Genomic DNA, 18461 nt, shown 5'->3' on the forward strand with positions numbered 1-18461 from the left:
CATATTGGCCCTAATTCTTTCATTTTATTTAATGAAAAATATAAGAAATTTAAAATAAAATTCAGCTTCTCTTCCCTGTTATTATATGTTATAAAATTATTTTATTTTTATTTTTATCATCCTTTTTAAATCCTATTCAAAATTTTCTGTTATGTATTAAACAATAAATTCTCTAAAAAAGAATCAGATATCATGAAATATTTTTAATAGTCTAATGTAATATTTAAAATGTTCTAGCCATTTCATATCCTGTATCGAAATAATTAGTCAAAAAGAAATGTCAGAAAATAAAAATCTGCCAAAAAATAAGAAGCTCCTAAATGAAGAAAGAAATAGAAAAAAAGAATGAAATATTTGAGAGAAAGATTTTCTTAATAAAAAGAAAAAAAATGATGTATGAAAGGGAACTGTAGAATTCCTAATTAAATTGAAGAAGCAGTTTAATTCAGTATCAATCATATTATTCTTGACAATGTTTTAATAATCACCTACATAAAAACATGTATAAAAGAATGAAGAGAGAACCTTTTCTTAATACACATATGTGCTACCACTATTATCAATTAAAAAGAAAACTCTACGTTGTGAAAAAAAATATTTTGTTAAAAAATCTTTCTAAAAAAATATTTCTTACAAAAAACATTGCAAAAATATCAAACATATACTAAAATAAAGCTCCTGCAATCCCATGGAAAAATGTACTCAATAAATATATTATAATTCTAATTTTTATGTAAATTATAAATATCTTTTTTAAAGATCTATCTGTATATTTTTAATAACCATACCTACCACGATTATTATTTTTTTATAGAAATTTACAAGGAAATTAATTTATTATCCTACAGAGACTCTACAGTATGAAATATTTCTATTTGGAAGTCACAATCTGATATCTACAAAATATATTGTATTATACGCTGTAAAACCCTATCGTTATATCGGGATACGTTCATTTAAAGTACACTTCCGAGCTCAATGTGTAACGTAGCAAATGTAATAGTCCACACTTCTAATACAACGTCACACCCACGTCATATACAAGCATTTACTGAAACATTCAACCTACTGATTGGCTTTTGCTAAAAATTTATCTTAGATATGTATATCAATATTAATTTATTTTTAAAAATCAACAGAAATAATTATTTTGAATATTATATATTAAAATGATAATTTGATGTATCTGTTACATTTGTTTTGCAGAAACATTTCTGTATCAGTATTTATATCAATATTAATAATTTAACACAAAAATTGTACCATATTTATAGTTTTTAATTATAAAGAGAACTACCTCATATTGCTTCCATTTAAATTATTAAAATCTATTAAGTGCGTTTGTGGCTACTTATATACAGATATATACATATATATTACTCTTTTTGTATGTTTAAAAAAAATATAATTTCTTCAAAATTTATATACTAATATGTAAAACAAACATGTTACTTTATAATATTTGCTGAGAATGTAAAAAGAATAAATGTGTTTTTTATGACTCTATTATACAATGAACAAAAATAAATATATTTTGTATTTTATTTAGATAAAATACTATAAATAATTTATAGTATTTTATTTAGATAAAATACTATAAATAATTTATATGATCAATTAATCAATTAATCGACGGAAATGCCCCTCATTAATTTTCGAAATTAAAATCCTCATCCACCTTAATATCCTTAACTTACAAAAAAGTAAATATTCTCACTCAAAGATTATAGATAGAAATCATGAATCCGTTAAACCGTCGATTGCAGTGGTAGGCCGTAGATTTATGATGCAACAATAATTTTGCGTGACAATAATTAAATGCATCGTACATCTATAAAAATGATATTACTGAAATCATTCTACGAAATAAATAAATATAATATTTACATCACAGAACCTAAACCACATTTATCGTATCGTTTGAGACATGTGTAATGGCGTTAACATCAAATCGAATGCAGCATCCTTGAAATTTGCGCCTCTTAAATTCGCGTCATGTAAATCAGATCCCGATAAGTCACAGCACTGTAACAAATATAAATAATTTACTTGTATCATAAAAAAACAAAGAAATATGTATTATAAGAAGAATAATTATTAATAAGGTAGTACCTCTAAATCAGCACCAGCTAATATAGCTGATCTAAGAATACAGTTTCTTAAAATAGCATTTTTTAACGTTGCCACCCTAAGATTTACGGCAGCCATGATACTGCCTTCAAGATTGGCACCTTTAAGATTTACACCTTCCATATTAGCGGGTACACCTAAAGGGTCTTCAAAATTACACGAATGTAAATCGGCAGCGGCTAAATTCGCGCACAGCATTCTTACGCGAATTAACTGTGCACCTTGTAAATTTGCATAAGACAAATCTGCTCGTTCAAAACAACAGCCAGATAAATTCGAACCTGCTAAACTACAGCCACGCATAATTGCATACTGAAATATTATTTCAAATTTATGATAACTACATTTATTTATTTACATAAACTTAATTTATTATTATAACACCAAAATAATTCTAATTACCTTAAAATTTATATTCCTGAGATCTAACTTTGATAAGTCAGCACCAACAAAATTAACACCTTGAAATCTAAGTTCTGAAGTTGTAGGTGTTGACATAATTGCTTTAAGTACATCTTTACGAGTAAAGGATACCAAACCACTCCTCTGAAGTTCTTTTTCATCTGCCATTGCAGTCAATATATCAATGGCACCTTCTATTCCATAGAAACGTGCTTCTGCCAAAACACCTAAAAAAAAATGAAATATATAAAAATACAAATAAAATTACAGTTAAAGAAGAAAAATCTTATATTCAATAGAAAAATTATTTAAATCATAATCACACCAAAAACTCATACAACTAACAAATTAATAAGTTACAAAACATTCTAAATATCACACCTGCTGCATTCACATTGGCATCAAGTATTATCTGTCCATGTCTTAAATAATTCAACAATGGTTCAAAGTACGTGGGACTCCTATCAATTAAAAATGCACCATTTTTGTCTTGTCGACTAGGTAAGATTCTTTGTTCTGTGTCTGTAGCATCTGTAAACATTCTGTGTTTTCGTATTATAAATATGTGCAAAAATATTAACTAAAAATCAATAAAACAGTACCAGTACATTTTCTGATATAGTAATTACAACTCTGCTTAGACCATAAATCAATTAAACATATTTGCTTACCTGGCCAACATACACGTTGGTTCCTTTTTTGTTAAAGTATCTCTGGTTGTTGTGAAATACTTTCCACCAACATTCAGTGTAATCCATTCTGAATTAACCGAATTCTGATTTATCTGACTTCGAGTACAAGGCTTATCCTTTGGAATAAAATCTTCTCCACATGAAACATATAAAACATCGTCATCCCTGCAAGAAGTTTATTCTGCTAAATTATGTGTGTTATGAACATAATAGAAAGATAGATTGATTATTGATATAGTTTATTTTACCGAACTATATTGATATCATCGATTTCTCCACCCTGAACATTAAATATTCTTTTAGCAGTAATGTTAAATTTTGAACCAGCTGCTGTTAGCAATTCATCTAATGAACTGTTTACTATAAATACCTAAAACAAATACATATCAAATTATATATCTAAAATTTATTGTAATTCATTAAAATAACCATCTAAATCAATTTTGAATGAAAAACTTTGTTATTACGTGTAACAACATTCGGTCAAACAAAAAGATATAATTATATAAATTCTATCCTACAAGTAAAATTAAATTACATTTCTCCATAAAATGTATTAAATCTTTCATGAGTATAAATTTATCATCTATAACATAGAAATATTATAAAACAGCAATTCTGTTTATTTTTACAATCCTTTTTTTATACTTATTTTAATTGTTAACTATATAAATTTTTTAATAAGTATAAAAATCTTTCATAAAAATTAAATACCAAAAAATATAAATGGGTTTTAGAAATTATAAGAATACTATTTCAATTGTTCTTTATTAAAGATTTTATTTAAATATTATCGTCTCCAGTTTAAAAACTAAAAAATATAAATATGTATAAACCATATTTATATTTAATATTCATTAATTAACAATAATTAATAAAATTTACTAACACATTTAGATACAAATAAAAATATATATATTTTGAAGATTAAATATTTTATTTAAACAAAAAGAAATTATAAGAATATTAAATATAAAAATCTCCTAAAAAGCTGTCCACGCCAAAAAAAAGATAATTTCCAAGTATACACTTTTTGTTTATGTAATAAACATACAGCATATATATGTAGCAACATTTTTCTAATATCTCTATAAGTATATCATGTAATATATAAATTTATATTATTAAAAATAAAATAATATGTAATTTAATTACGATATAAAGCAAAAGTTGAACAAATATAATGCGAAGGAATTAATTGAAAATGAAATGTAAACAATTAATCAAAATTTATTATACATATGAATAAAATCGCAGCCACCTTGCCATTTGAAACATCGGTGCCATTGACAAAAAGTGTTACCCTCTTCATAACTAGAAAGCTGTAAATCTTTATATAATAAAAAAAGTAGTATTAGTATACTATTAGTATACTAAATAAAATCAAATCACAAACAAATTGCATTTAACACCGAACAACTTGCCATGTTAAAAATGGCTGTAAGATCTGAGGTATACATTTTTCAGATGTTAATACCATACAACTAAACGTGAATCATAAATTTCTCATTGAGAAAAGGCCTTAAGTGCAAAGTTTCGACGCTTTCATAACTGCATATAAAGAAATTTATAATTTAGGTAAAAATTATTACCAGGCTTTGATTTATTGATTGATTAATTGATTATTTACAGGCATTGATACATTATAGAAAATCTAAACTATTTTATTTCCGCTTTTTTGATAATTACCAAGATAAAATTTTAAAAATATATCTTTATAATGTTTCGTATCATGTAACAATCTAATTATCTCAATTAAATATAATTAACTTTAATTAAATATAAAAATAACTGTGATTTATTATTACTGAAAGCATGCAAATTTAAGTGAATGTATTATACTGTTATCAAAGGAAATTTCCTCTCTGCTGTTATATTCGATTTGATGAAATTTGCGGACTTTAAGATTGTTTCGGATGCCCATAAAACACTGAACACAGACTTCTGTCTGTAGCGCTAAATCACAATTATATAAACAAATCTCAGCATTCATATACCGAAACTTAGGGAAACCGTCCAAAAATTGAGTCGTTTTTAGTCGTAAAAAATCAACATGGAAGGTCAATAAAGTCCGCGTTCTTGCAAGACAAACAGAAATGAGTAGAGTGTCTCTGATTCTGTCTAAAATATTCATATCATGTCACACGTGCGCAGAATGAGAACTTTCTTGTCTACCATGTTGATTTTTCATAGCTATTCACGATTCAATATTCGAGCGGTTTTCACTAGCGAGTGTCGAGAACTGTCTATATTATTGCGGTGTGTGCGGTCGGATGCAAAAATTTTATGATTTTAAAATCACTCGTTACTTGCAGCTTACACTATTATACCTAGCAATACGATTTATACTATGCTGTACTATGTATAAAAATCTACAATAATTCACAAGCGCATTGTGCTACAATAATTTATAAGCGATCTGTTTTACACATAGTCATATATTAAATCAATTTTAAATTTCGTTTCGGTTTATAGATGTTTGTAGCTAGGTAAAAATTATCGAAACCAACTTCACATAATCATACCAAAAGCAAATTCACGCGATAACGTGACAATATTAATTTCTTTTACTCTCCCATGTTTGTTACAAAATATTTTATCGACTTCAATATCTACCTTATTCTATGATACTTGTTATAAATGAAGCTATAGAAAGGTTGGTACCACTGATTATTATTCATTTATTCACACAGATCCAACATTTAACCTAGACGCGAAGTAAGAAATTATGGCTACGTACTGTTTCACAGGATGATTTCGTCAGTGAAAATGAATGATTGTTTAACATTCAAGTGAATTATAATCATTTTAAATACTTTATTTATCATGGAGTTGGGTTTACCTAACACGTTATTACCAGGTGATCCACGATTAGTAGATCACATTGTAGGAGAAGTTAAATCTCAAGGAATTTTTGATCAATTTCGTAAAGAATGTATTGCCGATGTTGATACCAAGGTATGCAATATATTTATATATAATATTTAAACAATTGATTCATTATTAAAACCTTATACAATGATATAACTATTACTATATACATTTTGAACAATATTTTGAAATCATAATAGTCATTTTTAAAGTAATGTATATATATGGTTTTTATCTACTATATTCAAACACATACTATATAATAATAATTTTTTATGCTTATTTATAGGCATATATATTGTTGGTAATAATTTTTATCGTTTTCATTGCAGCCAGCATATCAAAATTTACGTACAAGAGTAGAAGGATCTGTAAATTCTTTCCTTAGCAAACAATCATGGAAACCAGATTTAAACAAAAATCAGTTGAGAGAAACATTAAGGAAGCACATACATGAAGCTCCTTATTTAGATGCCGGTGTAGAACGCATAGTAGATCAAGTAGTAAATCCAAAAGTATATTCTGTCTTCATGCATCAGATTGAAGATGTAGTATACAAATTTTTAGGAATAGAAAGACCTAAGGCAAAAGAAAAAAATGGTTTGTGTGGCCTTAAAGATTTATTACCCAAAGATTTAGATCCTGTTTCACCAGAGTCTGATAAAAATAGTTTAAAAGATGTATCTTTGGAGTCTATGGATGCCATGGAAGATTTAGAAATAAAAAAAGATATAAAATTTAATGAACAAAAGTCACTAGAAGAAGAAATCTCCAATGAAAAAGGTAAAGATAGTATATCTGAGAATGGACAGGTTTCTTCAGAAGAAAAAACATTAGATGAAAGTGATAAAATTTTTAATAAGACTGGTAGTATTTTAAATTTAAATACATCTGGAAAATCAGATGATAAAACAGAGGAGGATGAAGAAGACAGTCCCACTTTTGAACCAATTGATATTATGAATCTAAATGAATCTAATAATTCCAATGATTCACATTTATCAGGTATATCAGAATTAACTAGCCATAGATCTAGAAGTCCTGATTTTTGTAACGAATTATCAAGAGACAACTTTGATTATAGTAATCAAGATTCACAACTAAGCAAAGTTTCTTCTGATTCTCGATTATCTATTGTAACTGACTTTGGATCTTCTAATCATGCATCAACTCCGATACATGATCCATTGAAAGATGAAGTCAATAAAGATAGATATGATGTTAAAAATATTAAAGACAATTTTAAAGCTATCGGAGAATATGAATCCAGTAAAAATAAAAGTAATAAAAATATTTTTGAATTAAATAAGAATAAGGATGTACAAGATGTTAAAGATTCTAAAACTATTAAAAACAATTTATCCTCTAAAGAAAATTCTCGTGATGCTACGGATAGCAGTATAAAAGATAGATATGAATATAAAAATAATAAAGATAAAAGCAGAGACCATGAATCTAAATCAAAATCAAAAGATAAAAATCATGTAAAAGATGGGAAGCATCATAGAGATAGAAGTAGTGACAAAAAAAAAGAAAGGAGTCATAGCAGTTCAAAGTATGACAAGTATGATAAAAATAAACCTAAAGATAAAAACGATCAACCAAAAGAAACTATAGATAAAATTAAAGATACAGAAAAGGATAACTACAATAAAACGAAGGAAGATAAAATAAGAGAAACAGACAAGAAAGATAATATTAGTAAAGAAGGAAAAGATCTAAAAGATCTTTACAAAGAAAAGATTAGGGAGCTTAGAGAAAAGAAAGAATTAACAGAAAAAGAAAAATTAAACAAAGACAACAAAGAATCAAAATCAAATAAAGAAAATAAAGACAGAAAGGATTCTCCAAAAGATAAAAAGTTGTATAAGAAAGATCATAAAACTTCCTCCAAAAATTCTTCATCAAGTTCTCATGAAGTGAAAACTATTAAAGCATCTGAAAAAGTTATTGATGGGAAAGAAAAAAGAAATGAATCAAAGGACAGAGATAAGAGTAAACGAGATGAGAGACGTACTTCTAAAGATCATATGAAGTCTAAAAATCATATCAGTATGAAATCAGAGCCACCAGAAAAATTAGATAAACAGGATGCAAAGAAATTTATAAAAAGTGAAAAAGAAGAAAAGATTGATAAACCTGAAGTAAGGAAAGATGTTAAGTCAAATAATGAAAAGGTAAATGGTAAAAAGGATGCTAAAAATCATATGCAAAGTAAAAGTTCAACACGAAATGAGAAATTAGATAGCAAGAAAGATAATAAAAGTGATTCCCAACATAAAGACAAAAGGCGAAGAGAAGAGAAAAAGTCCAAGTCAAAAGATGACCATTCTAGTTTAAGAAGGAATTCTAATGATCGACGTTCTACAGATAGAGATGGTTCAAATGGGTCAAGCAGCAAAAGTTCACAGTCTAGTAATTCTGGATCTAACATTGCAAATAAGTCAAACACATCAACTTTTTCTAAAGAAACAAATCATATGAGTAATTCAGGCAGTGAAACATCAGACAATGTTGAAGAATCACATCCAAGTGATCTAAAGTTATCATTTGAACAACAAAGTTATAAATTGGATAAAGCAACAGAATTACATACAGAATACAAAACTGACAACACTAATAATCATGAAATACACATTAAACAAGAATTAGAATTTAATGACATTAACCTGCCTCTAAAAAAACGAGCATTGCTAGGAGAAGACTATAGCATTTCAGGAGAAATGAAAGTAAAGAAACCAAAATTTGCAAAAAATATACATGAAGCTAAAAAGTTAATGAAAATTAGAAAACAGATAGAGAAACAGAAACTTAAAGAAAATAAAAAATTAGAGAAGAAACTTAGTGAAAGAATAGAACAACCAATTCAAACAAATACCATAAATAATGATAATGTTGAAAGTATGCCAGATGAAGAACGTGTTCAAATAATAGAAATACCAGATGAAGAGTATGAAGAGCCGTATCCTGAGAAATATACTAATTTAACATTAGAAGAAAGATCAATAATGATGTTACAAACTGAAGCTGGTGCAAAAGATTTGTTGGAGACACATTCTAATCTAAAATTGAAATTGTCAGACATGGAACTGTGTATAAAAAAATCATTAAGTGAAACACTTCCCAATAAAATAGAAAAGGAATCTATCCAACCACTGAGTTCAAATATTCAAAAAACATTGTCTGATAAGAAAGGAGTTGAAAATTCACAAAATAAAGAATCATTGTCTTCTAGCATAGAAGAAGCAGACAACAATATGATAAAGGCAGAAGAAATAGATAATTCTGTAGACATATATTCTAAGAAGGAAACGCAACAAGAAACCAGTGTATCTGAAATAAAAATACATGTAGTACCTCAAGAACCAAGCCATTTTAGTATTGATACTAATAAAAAAGATGTAAGCAAGAAAAAAGAGCAATTACAGTTAAGTAATATAAATACACATAACACGACTTGTTCAAACAATAATAAAAGTATAGAGATACCTACAACATCAAAATTTAGAGATGAAGATGTTTCTCAGGATGCTCAAAATAGTAGTCTTTCTAATGTAAATAGCTGTACAATTAATAGAGATTGCATTATAAAATCTAAAGAGCAACCAGAGGCAATAGAATCAACATCAATGGAAACTGAAGATAACGAAGATTGTCGTTACTTCAAAGCAGATAATGAAAAATCAGAAAAATTTTCTAGTTTCTTAGAATCATTGGAATTGATAGAAAACAGTTCTTTAGAAGACATAATAGAGAGTTTAGGAGGTCAAGTTGTATCTTCAGTGCCAAAAGCTATGGCACCACCTTTACCAAAACGCAAACATTCGTCTAGCCCATTAACAGATATATTATTAAATAATTCAAATAATAATAACGATAGCCATAAAAGAGGACTGAGTCTACCTAATGAAGAAGCATTAAGTAATATAAAAAAGAGAAAACTGGTACCTAAGAAGCAAAGGCTTCAATCAAACATATGTGCTCCACAAGGACTTTTAAATGGGGAAAATTTTGTTATGCCTTTAAGTCCAGAAAGTGATGTATCTGCAACAAGTGAAAAAATACCCTCTTCAAATCTGATTAAAGAAGACAAAGGGTATGTTGAATAATTATTTCTTTTTCATTTTTACTTATTTTTTTAACCCCTTAATGCTTTTCTCAAATTCACCATTATAAAATGCACAAATTTTTCATTTATTCATTTTATGTGGATATGAAAACATATGTTCTGCATTTTTAAAGATGTCATTATAAAAAGTAAAGAATTGTACTCAACGTGCCTGATTATACAATGATTAGATCATTTTCTGTACTATTTTTCTGTATAATATGGTAATAATTCAACAATAATAATCGTAGAAAGAATAAAATGTAACAATAAAAACAATAAAACAAAATTCTAAACTATCGAAAAGAGAACATAAGGAAGAATTTTAATCATTCGAAAACTGAAAAAATAGACATATAATATAGACATATATATAATGAGACATACCACTTTAAAATTGTCGATATTGTTATCTTTTATTCATTTCATTCATAAGGAAGCAATTAGTAAAGCAATATACAATATAATTTATAAATAGCATAAAATGTTACAGTTTCAATTTTATCCGTGGTTAGATTGAACATCAAGCGGTGGGCATATTGGCCTAGCTCATGAATTGGACATGTTCATATATATCACGGACGTGAGCGTCAAGGGGTTAATATAGGGAAGAATGTTAAAACCAGAGTTTTTTTTTATAAACTTCTAGACAAATATTTTATTTTTATAAGTATATGTAAAAAATTAAAAATCTTATATTTATTATAAATTTGTTTAAGGTCTTAAGGTCTCTATTTATGAAAAAAGCAAGTTACCTAGAAGCTATTGAGATATCAAATACCAACAAATTATATATAACATACAATGTAAAAAGTTAAATCTACACATTTTTTGTAATGTTAAAAAATTTCATTTAAAATATGGATGTATCTTCACTAATCATACTATAATTAGTTTGTTATGTAATTGCAGCCGGCATAGAAGCAGTCAACGTTATTCAAGTGATGACTTATACAAACCACGTCCATTATTTTCAAGTTCTTCTCGTAGAAGTAGGAGATCTAATCAGGTATAGCTAGTAGTTCATAGTCTCAGATGTTGAATTGTTTTACTTTATATAAACAGAAATCCTAGTTGTTGATTCTAGTAACACACCCTATATTATATTTGAATCAAATATTTTTAAACTTTAATTAATGTAAGATACTGATGTGACCAAGGAAAAATTTGTGAACTATTATACTTATAACATATTTAAAATTTATTCTAAAAATTTAGTCATATCTTTTATGCAAAACATTTAAGTTAATGTATTTAATGTTTCTTTAAGTATGTGTTAAATTAGAGAAATTTGAAAGTTTTCTATAGATTGGCATTCTTTAAATATATTGTAAATTTGAAAAGAAAAATCTGCATTACATCTAAATAGAAAGAATACTAAATATATTTTAAGGAATTCTTACATAATGTTATAATTTGAATAAGAATTACTTATGGTAAAAATTATTAAATCTAACACAGTATTAACAAAGAAAAATATGCACTTCAAAATATTTTTGAAATAAAAGTAAAGATCTTTTAAGAACATTTATTTAATAAATAATCAAGTATACAATACTTTGATAAATTCAGAAAACGCAAACAATGTGAAATACGTATATGAATGAATTGAAAATTGTTGCAAAAATTTATTTTTTCAAGAATATATATAAATTTTTGTGAATATGTATGTTTAAGTTACATTTCAAATTATATTAAGTACTACATCTGAATAATTCTTGTTTATAAAAAAAAGATAGTTAATATTTTCTCATATTACTTATATGAAAATTATTGTATAAAATTCAACTTCTTATAAAAAATACACAAATGCATAATTAATAGTGTGCAATTTTCGTTGATATACAATACATTAAAAATATACATGATATATTTATAGGACTACAAGTTAGGTAATTATTGTATACATATTATTTAAAACAAACACATTACTCATAATACAAGTTTTGTGTATGCTTATAAGAAATTTTATAGTGTAATTTTCTTTTAAGTTACTATTCGCTAAAGTGTACATGTTGATAAAGAATGTGTAAGAATAGTGCAAGCCTGATAAGATTAAAGGGAAAAAATTGTTAATACTTCTGAACAGTTATTTTAGAGAATAATGTATGATTCAAAGTATAACAATATTGTTTGCTTCTTGACATATTCTATTGGTAAATATATTGCACTTTAATTTAGCGAAAGCATCAGTAATTAAAACCAATTTTTCTGTGATGTTAAAAGAAGATAAGCTATAGTTTCTATAAACGTTTCTTCTTTTTTCTTTCTTTTTTAAGTATCAAACAACAGCAACGAGAAAATTGTAATGCAGGGGAACGACTAATTGCACACTATCTCATTTCCAACTCAATACTTAAAGATTGTAATATTAAATTTTTACAAAGAATGTTATATTTATTAATAAGCATATTCTTTATTCTGTACATGCATAAGTTTGTATAAATATGTATATAAAATAGAAGTAGATTACACTTTATTACTGTGAAAATAATGTAGAATATTTTTTCCAACTTTTTAAAATATTTATTGCTATATGTAATATAGTAACTAACAATTTATAAAACCCATTATTACTATAATTGCTTTAAAATAAAGTGACTTTTTGTATACATGTTAAACAATCTATAAATATTTAAATCCTACCTTTAATTTTATATATTTAAATAAACAGTTCTACTACATTGTATGATATATTTAAACTGGAATTTTCTTAATTAGGAGTAATGCTGTAATTTCCTTAATTAAGTATGTAAAAAGCGATTTCATTTTAAACATTGTAGATGATAAGGTCAAAATAAAATTGTGTATAATTGCGTGGTTATGTCGATGGTAGTATAGAATTTAACTACAAAGAAGTACATCGTACAAAATATGAAGTTAGCGGTTAAACAATTAAATTATATATTGAAGAAATTTCAGTTACATCTGTTGAATTAGCCTGTTTTTTCTTTCAACTGAAGGAAAACTATATATATCGATCGACCTTGTTATTTAATCATACTTGATATAAATATGCAATACGAGCAAAGACCCTTATGTATTATTCAAAACATTATATCATAAGTTGAATTTTTACGTATACAAAAAAACAAGTTAATATAATTGACTCGATTGAATCATCTTGGAAAGTACTGCAACGTGTAAAGTATTGCACGCGATAGTTCGTAATCACGATATTTTCTATAAATAGAATATGTGAATAGTTTGTCATACGGTGCGTAACACGATCTTGTACGTGTTTTTACAACACGTGCATTGTCTAGAGTGTTATAGAACTGCCTGTAGAATGTTGTTATAAAGCACGAAATTCAAAGCAAACACTAAATTTTTCAATGACATTGATCATTTACCTTTTCTTTGTGACATTGGCTCTTTTATTGGACTTTATAACATTAAACGAAGACAAATGTTGATTCTTTAACAAAATATAAGTGTAATTGATATAAAAAATGTAAGTTACAAAACATAATTGTTGTTTTAAATATACATTATATAATATAAAACGTATAAGTATTAAGTAGTAATATTTTCAAAATGAACATCACCAAAAAATGAATATTTTCTTTGAAATAAACATTTATATTGATTTCTAATATATGTTAGTCATATTTTAAAAGGAATATAATAGAGTAGAGAACCCTTAAAATTTATAATCAAGTGCACTACCTAAGGTAAAATGCTAAATATCTGAGATAACTTTTACCGAATATGTAAGAAACAATATATATATATACAAGCATGAATAGCATGCTTGTAACAGTACCAGACTACTTATTAAGCTGCTACTGCGTAGCATACAACACGCACCAACCACGTGGTTGAATACGACGCATGCGCGACACGTGCACGAATACCTAACCTCACTGAACAAATGTATGACGACTTCATATAACCGTATCGCGAAGAATGCCAGTATGTATCGAGTTCCGTAACGATTCGAATAAACAACCAGACACAAACGCCATGTGCCCCTGTATTTCATGAAAGTAGTGTAAGCAAGTAGAATAATTTATTTGCGGCACGAATACCTGGAGGGGACTATACATTGTAAATTTGCCTGTCGGGGTAGTAGCCTTTTCAATTCCAATACGGTTCCATTAAGACACGATCAACGAGTACGATTACGTCTCATCATTTCTAAAGAACGAACGTTATTCTCATATCCTACCAAATGAACGTTTCGGGGATTCCAAGGCAAATGCTACTACATAAACGGTAAACTCGGCATTAGTTATTGCCGAAAACGTGTTGTCTGCTTTCATAGAGTGCATATAGAATTTGCGGCATTTTAAAAGGCGTCAACTAAAATTTTGAGGAACGTCTTCAAAAAAATATGAATGCGGAAGTTTATGAGACCTTGCCTACATCTTCTGTAGCTATACACATGACAGCAGGTGCAATCGCCGGAATTATGGAACATTGTGTGATGTATCCACTTGACAGTGTTAAGGTAATAGCTTTATTTCTCGCACATTTTTTCTTCAGTACTTTACATAACCTTAACTATCATCTCACGGAATTTCATTTCCGCCGCATTCTAATAAAGCTCAATGACATTTAATATCATGACAATGCAAATCGCACAGTCTTTGAATAGTAATAAATGTGATTTTCGAAAACAGTTCTCTGGATTTTATCATTTCCTTCGTCGAAATCTAGAAACCAAGTTTTACGTTATGTGATTGTCGTAATCTTAAGTAAATAGTGAAGTACTTAAATTTTCAAGATAAATACAATTAATCTTCATGAGATATTAACATTTCACCGTATAATTTTGTGTTTTATATCACAGCTACAAAATTATTGTGCAATCAGTTTAAGCAATATAATTTCATAATTATTTCCAGGTACCGATTCTTAGAATTTACAAACGACTGAATTAATCACCAAATGATTTAGCATTAATGTTCTGTAATAATTGTTTACTATTTTTCAATACTTATTAAAATAGCAAGTATACGATTTATTATGTCACAAAACATTGCTGATATTATATATTTAGCCATTTACATAATTAAATAATGATGAAATTATATATGTTAACTGATAATGATGAATAAAACAGATTTTGTGTAATAAAAAATAAACTCTCTAGTCTCTATTTAATTATTTTTAATTCACTCATAAATGTACAAGTATTATTTTTTCATGATCCCTCTATTATTACAATATATAATTGAACTTTTTTAGTATATTCAGAAACTTGTGTTTTAATATTTAGTTTATAATCAATAAAAAAATAACATTTTATAAAGTAATTCTTTTTTAAATATAAAGACAAATATAAAGTATTTTTTTTTAATATAAAGACAATTTCAGTATTTGATTTATATATTATGTTATGTTGGAATATATATGTAACACACAATTTATTAAATGTTAAATGATCAAATGTATAGAGACAATATCCAAACCATTCTGTTTGTATTTTTTTGATACTGCAAAAGATTTATTATTTGACAACATGAAATGATTAAATAGAACATGAGATTCAAATATTCATTACATAACACATTTCTTAGTTCTGTTACAGTAGGTTCTATTTTTGGATTTCTTTTCAACCTACAATCTATATTAGTAGTTACTTTCACATCTAATTGTTAGAAAATATACTTGCAAAGAAATGTAGATATAAAGTAGCATGAAAATTTATTTCATATAAACAATGTATCTCTCCTTAAAGTTTAATGAGCTATTCTATATGTTCCATATATTATTTAGAAAATAATAAATATATGCATTATTATCTGTTATTTTCATTTATTATCATCTTACATTTTTAATGACAAAGATATAATGATTAAAAAGGTCAATAAAAAATAATCATATCTCTAAATAATTGCAAGACATGGTTTTAAAGCTATCATAATACTTTCATATCTTTTTCCATCATTAAGTAATCATTCCAGAATATTAAAAATGTAATAGAGGTTAAATAGTTTCAGTTTTTTGTATGTTATTATAGTCTGAATATTTTTATATATATTCATATAAAATCAATATTTTAAATTAGTTATGAGAAGTAATATTTACTTGTATTATTAAGCAAATAAATGAATTTATTTAGATGGATGTCTACCTTATTTTATCTTATTTATAATTTTTTTTATCTTATTTATATTTAGACAAGAATGCAAGCATTAACACCAAGTTCAGGAGGAGGTGGAGGAGGTGGAGTAGGAACAGTTCTGATTAGAATGGTACAACAAGAAGGTTTTCTGAGACCAATTCGTGGTATGAGCGTAATGGTTGTAGGAGCTGGTCCTGCACATGCATTATATTTTTCGTGTTATGAATTTATTAAAAACAAACTCCTGAGTTCAAGAACAAATCCTAATTTAAATTTAGCTGCATATGGAACTGCTGGTTGTTTGGCAACACTTCTTCACGATGGTATAATGAATCCAGCAGAAGGTAAAGCATCTTACAATTAGCAAATAAATAAATTATTTATTTATTATATAATTTAGCTGTTATGCATTGTATATATATTTTAAAGCATATAAAATTTTTTTGGGTGGGGGGAGAAATACAACAAGCTAAATATGATTCATAATTTCTAGAATTTTATTTAATGAAGAATAAAATTATCTTATTTCAGTGGTTAAACAGCGATTACAAATGTATAACTCCCCTTATCGAAATGTTATGACATGTATAACAAATATATACCGAAAAGAAGGTATATATGCATTTTATAGAAGTTATACAACACAGTTAGCTATGAATGTGCCTTTTCAAATGATTCACTTCATGACGTATGAAATTGCACAAGTTTTCACTAATCCTGACCACACATATAATCCAATTGCACATATGGTATCAGGTAAATGTATATTTTTAAAAGGAACTATTTTATTTCATTACATTTGAAACTTTAAAAATTAATTATATAAATTACAGGTGCATTAGCAGGAGCTGTTGCTGCTGCAGTCACAACACCTTTAGATGTTTGTAAAACACTTCTAAATACACAGAGTGGAGTCCAGGTTCAAGGCATGACAGATGCTATTAAAACAATTTATAGATATGGGGGTTTACGTGGTTATTTCCGTGGTTTGAATGCTCGTGTCCTTTATCAAATGCCAGCAACCACTATTTGTTGGTCAACGTAAGTATACATTGTAAATATAACGTTATGAGATATAATAATGATTATATATATTATTTCTACAATATTATTTGAAATAGATTATTCAAATTAATATAGTAGTTATAACTATAAAAGATTAAGTGTCTGAGTTGAATTGAACATCTAAATTATTTACTCTACCATTAATGGTAAGACAAAATGACTAAGAAAGGTTTAAATCGTTTCAAGCCATGCATCTTGTGGTAATAATAAAAATCTCACCAATATCATTTAAAGGGTATTCTAAGTTATTGATATTTTTTGTGTATATTAACAGTTGTTTTTTATAATGTGATGATGCAGTTGGTAAAGCTAATTAAATGACCTACAATGTTATAACTTTGATATGATCTTGAAAAAATCTTGAAAAATATAAATGAATCTAATGGTGAATAATGCATTGTGCATATTTACTTCTTGGCTGTTATAAACCCATTCTCAAAAACATTTTATATACTAAATTCTGTCAGATTACAATATTTTAAGATCAGTAAAATCCAATTGATTAGATTAGATTACTATTATCGACATAATGTATTGTTACAACAAAGGAGTAAAAATAAATATGGTATTGGATTATGATAAATATTAAAAACAAATAAAATAAGCTGATTTATTATGTTTATTATATTGTTCCAATATAAATTTCTTTTCCTTCTTCAAAATTATGATATCACAGATCACTGAACTCATCTTAATGTTGAGTACAATATTAAAGAAAGAAAGTATTGACGACCTTGAAATAATTTTTAAGGTCACCTTGAAGAGATTTTAAACCTCTCTAACTTATTTTTCCTTAATTTTAACATTAGCAAAAATAATTTAGATGTTCTATTTAAATCAGACACTTAATCTTTTATAGTTATAACTACTATATATAGCATATAGGATATCAAACATAAGTAATTTTTTATGACTCATTTAGATACGAATTTTTCAAATATATACTACATAAAAAACAAGGCGATGGACATCGCAGTCCGGAAGTTGACAACGATTATGCAAGTGGCATTAATCAGATTCAAGGTACTTCTAGGTCTAGTCGTTTTCAAGATATGAGTGCATATCTCAACAAGAATGCTCCAGCTTCAGTGTTACTTGATGTGACTACAAGATAGGTATT

The 18461-nt window shown here is 26.7% G+C and overlaps 3 protein-coding genes and 1 long non-coding RNA gene across 10 annotated transcripts in view; 2 read left to right on the plus strand and 2 right to left on the minus strand.

The window, feature by feature from the left end:
- Positions 1–13027, plus strand: part of LOC122570295 (myb-like protein X) — a 95634-nt gene extending 82607 nt beyond the window's left edge. Inside the window, exons 2-5 of one of the 5 annotated variants that reach the window (XM_043732412.1) lie at positions 5918–6182; positions 6428–10191; positions 11116–11212; positions 12483–13027. In XM_043732412.1, the coding sequence (XP_043588347.1) occupies positions 6051–6182; positions 6428–10191; positions 11116–11212; positions 12483–12512 (4023 nt within the window). In that variant the 5' untranslated portion in view covers positions 5918–6050 and the 3' untranslated portion in view covers positions 12513–13027. The other 4 variants (XM_043732411.1, XR_006317779.1, XR_006317778.1 and 1 more) reach the window with 4 other exon arrangements.
- On the minus strand, positions 242–4998 carry LOC122570299 (BTB/POZ domain-containing protein KCTD9). Of its 3 annotated transcripts, none has more exons than XM_043732422.1 (8): positions 4486–4998; positions 3473–3594; positions 3204–3389; positions 2914–3074; positions 2533–2759; positions 2113–2442; positions 1898–2025; positions 242–1831 (listed from the first exon to the last, which is right to left on the minus strand). In XM_043732422.1, the coding sequence occupies exons 1-7, from the start codon at positions 4534–4536 to the stop codon at positions 1909–1911; spliced, it is 1194 nt and encodes a 397-aa protein (XP_043588357.1). In that variant the 5' UTR covers positions 4537–4998; the 3' UTR covers positions 242–1831; positions 1898–1908. The 3 variants fall into 3 exon arrangements, with proteins under 3 accessions (XP_043588357.1, XP_043588356.1, XP_043588355.1); XM_043732421.1 differs by having other exon boundaries at positions 1888–2025; positions 4486–4997; XM_043732420.1 differs by having other exon boundaries at positions 242–2025; positions 4486–4996.
- LOC122570304 lies at positions 11116–14540 on the minus strand. Its single transcript, XR_006317780.1, has 2 exons — positions 13873–14540; positions 11116–13621 (listed from the first exon to the last, which is right to left on the minus strand). It is a non-coding gene; the product is annotated as an uncharacterized LOC122570304 (long non-coding RNA).
- A 1797-nt stretch (positions 14541–16337) lies between these two features.
- Positions 16338–18456, plus strand: LOC122570261 (mitoferrin-2). The gene is made up of 4 exons (XM_043732357.1): positions 16338–16620; positions 16808–17032; positions 17110–17317; positions 18264–18456. The coding sequence occupies exons 1-4, from the start codon at positions 16338–16340 to the stop codon at positions 18454–18456; spliced, it is 909 nt and encodes a 302-aa protein (XP_043588292.1).
- The last annotated feature ends 5 nt before the right edge of the window (positions 18457–18461 follow it).

Source organism: Bombus pyrosoma, linkage group LG8, assembly GCF_014825855.1.
Source record: "Bombus pyrosoma isolate SC7728 linkage group LG8, ASM1482585v1, whole genome shotgun sequence".
Taxonomy (NCBI): Eukaryota; Metazoa; Arthropoda; class Insecta; order Hymenoptera; family Apidae; genus Bombus; species Bombus pyrosoma.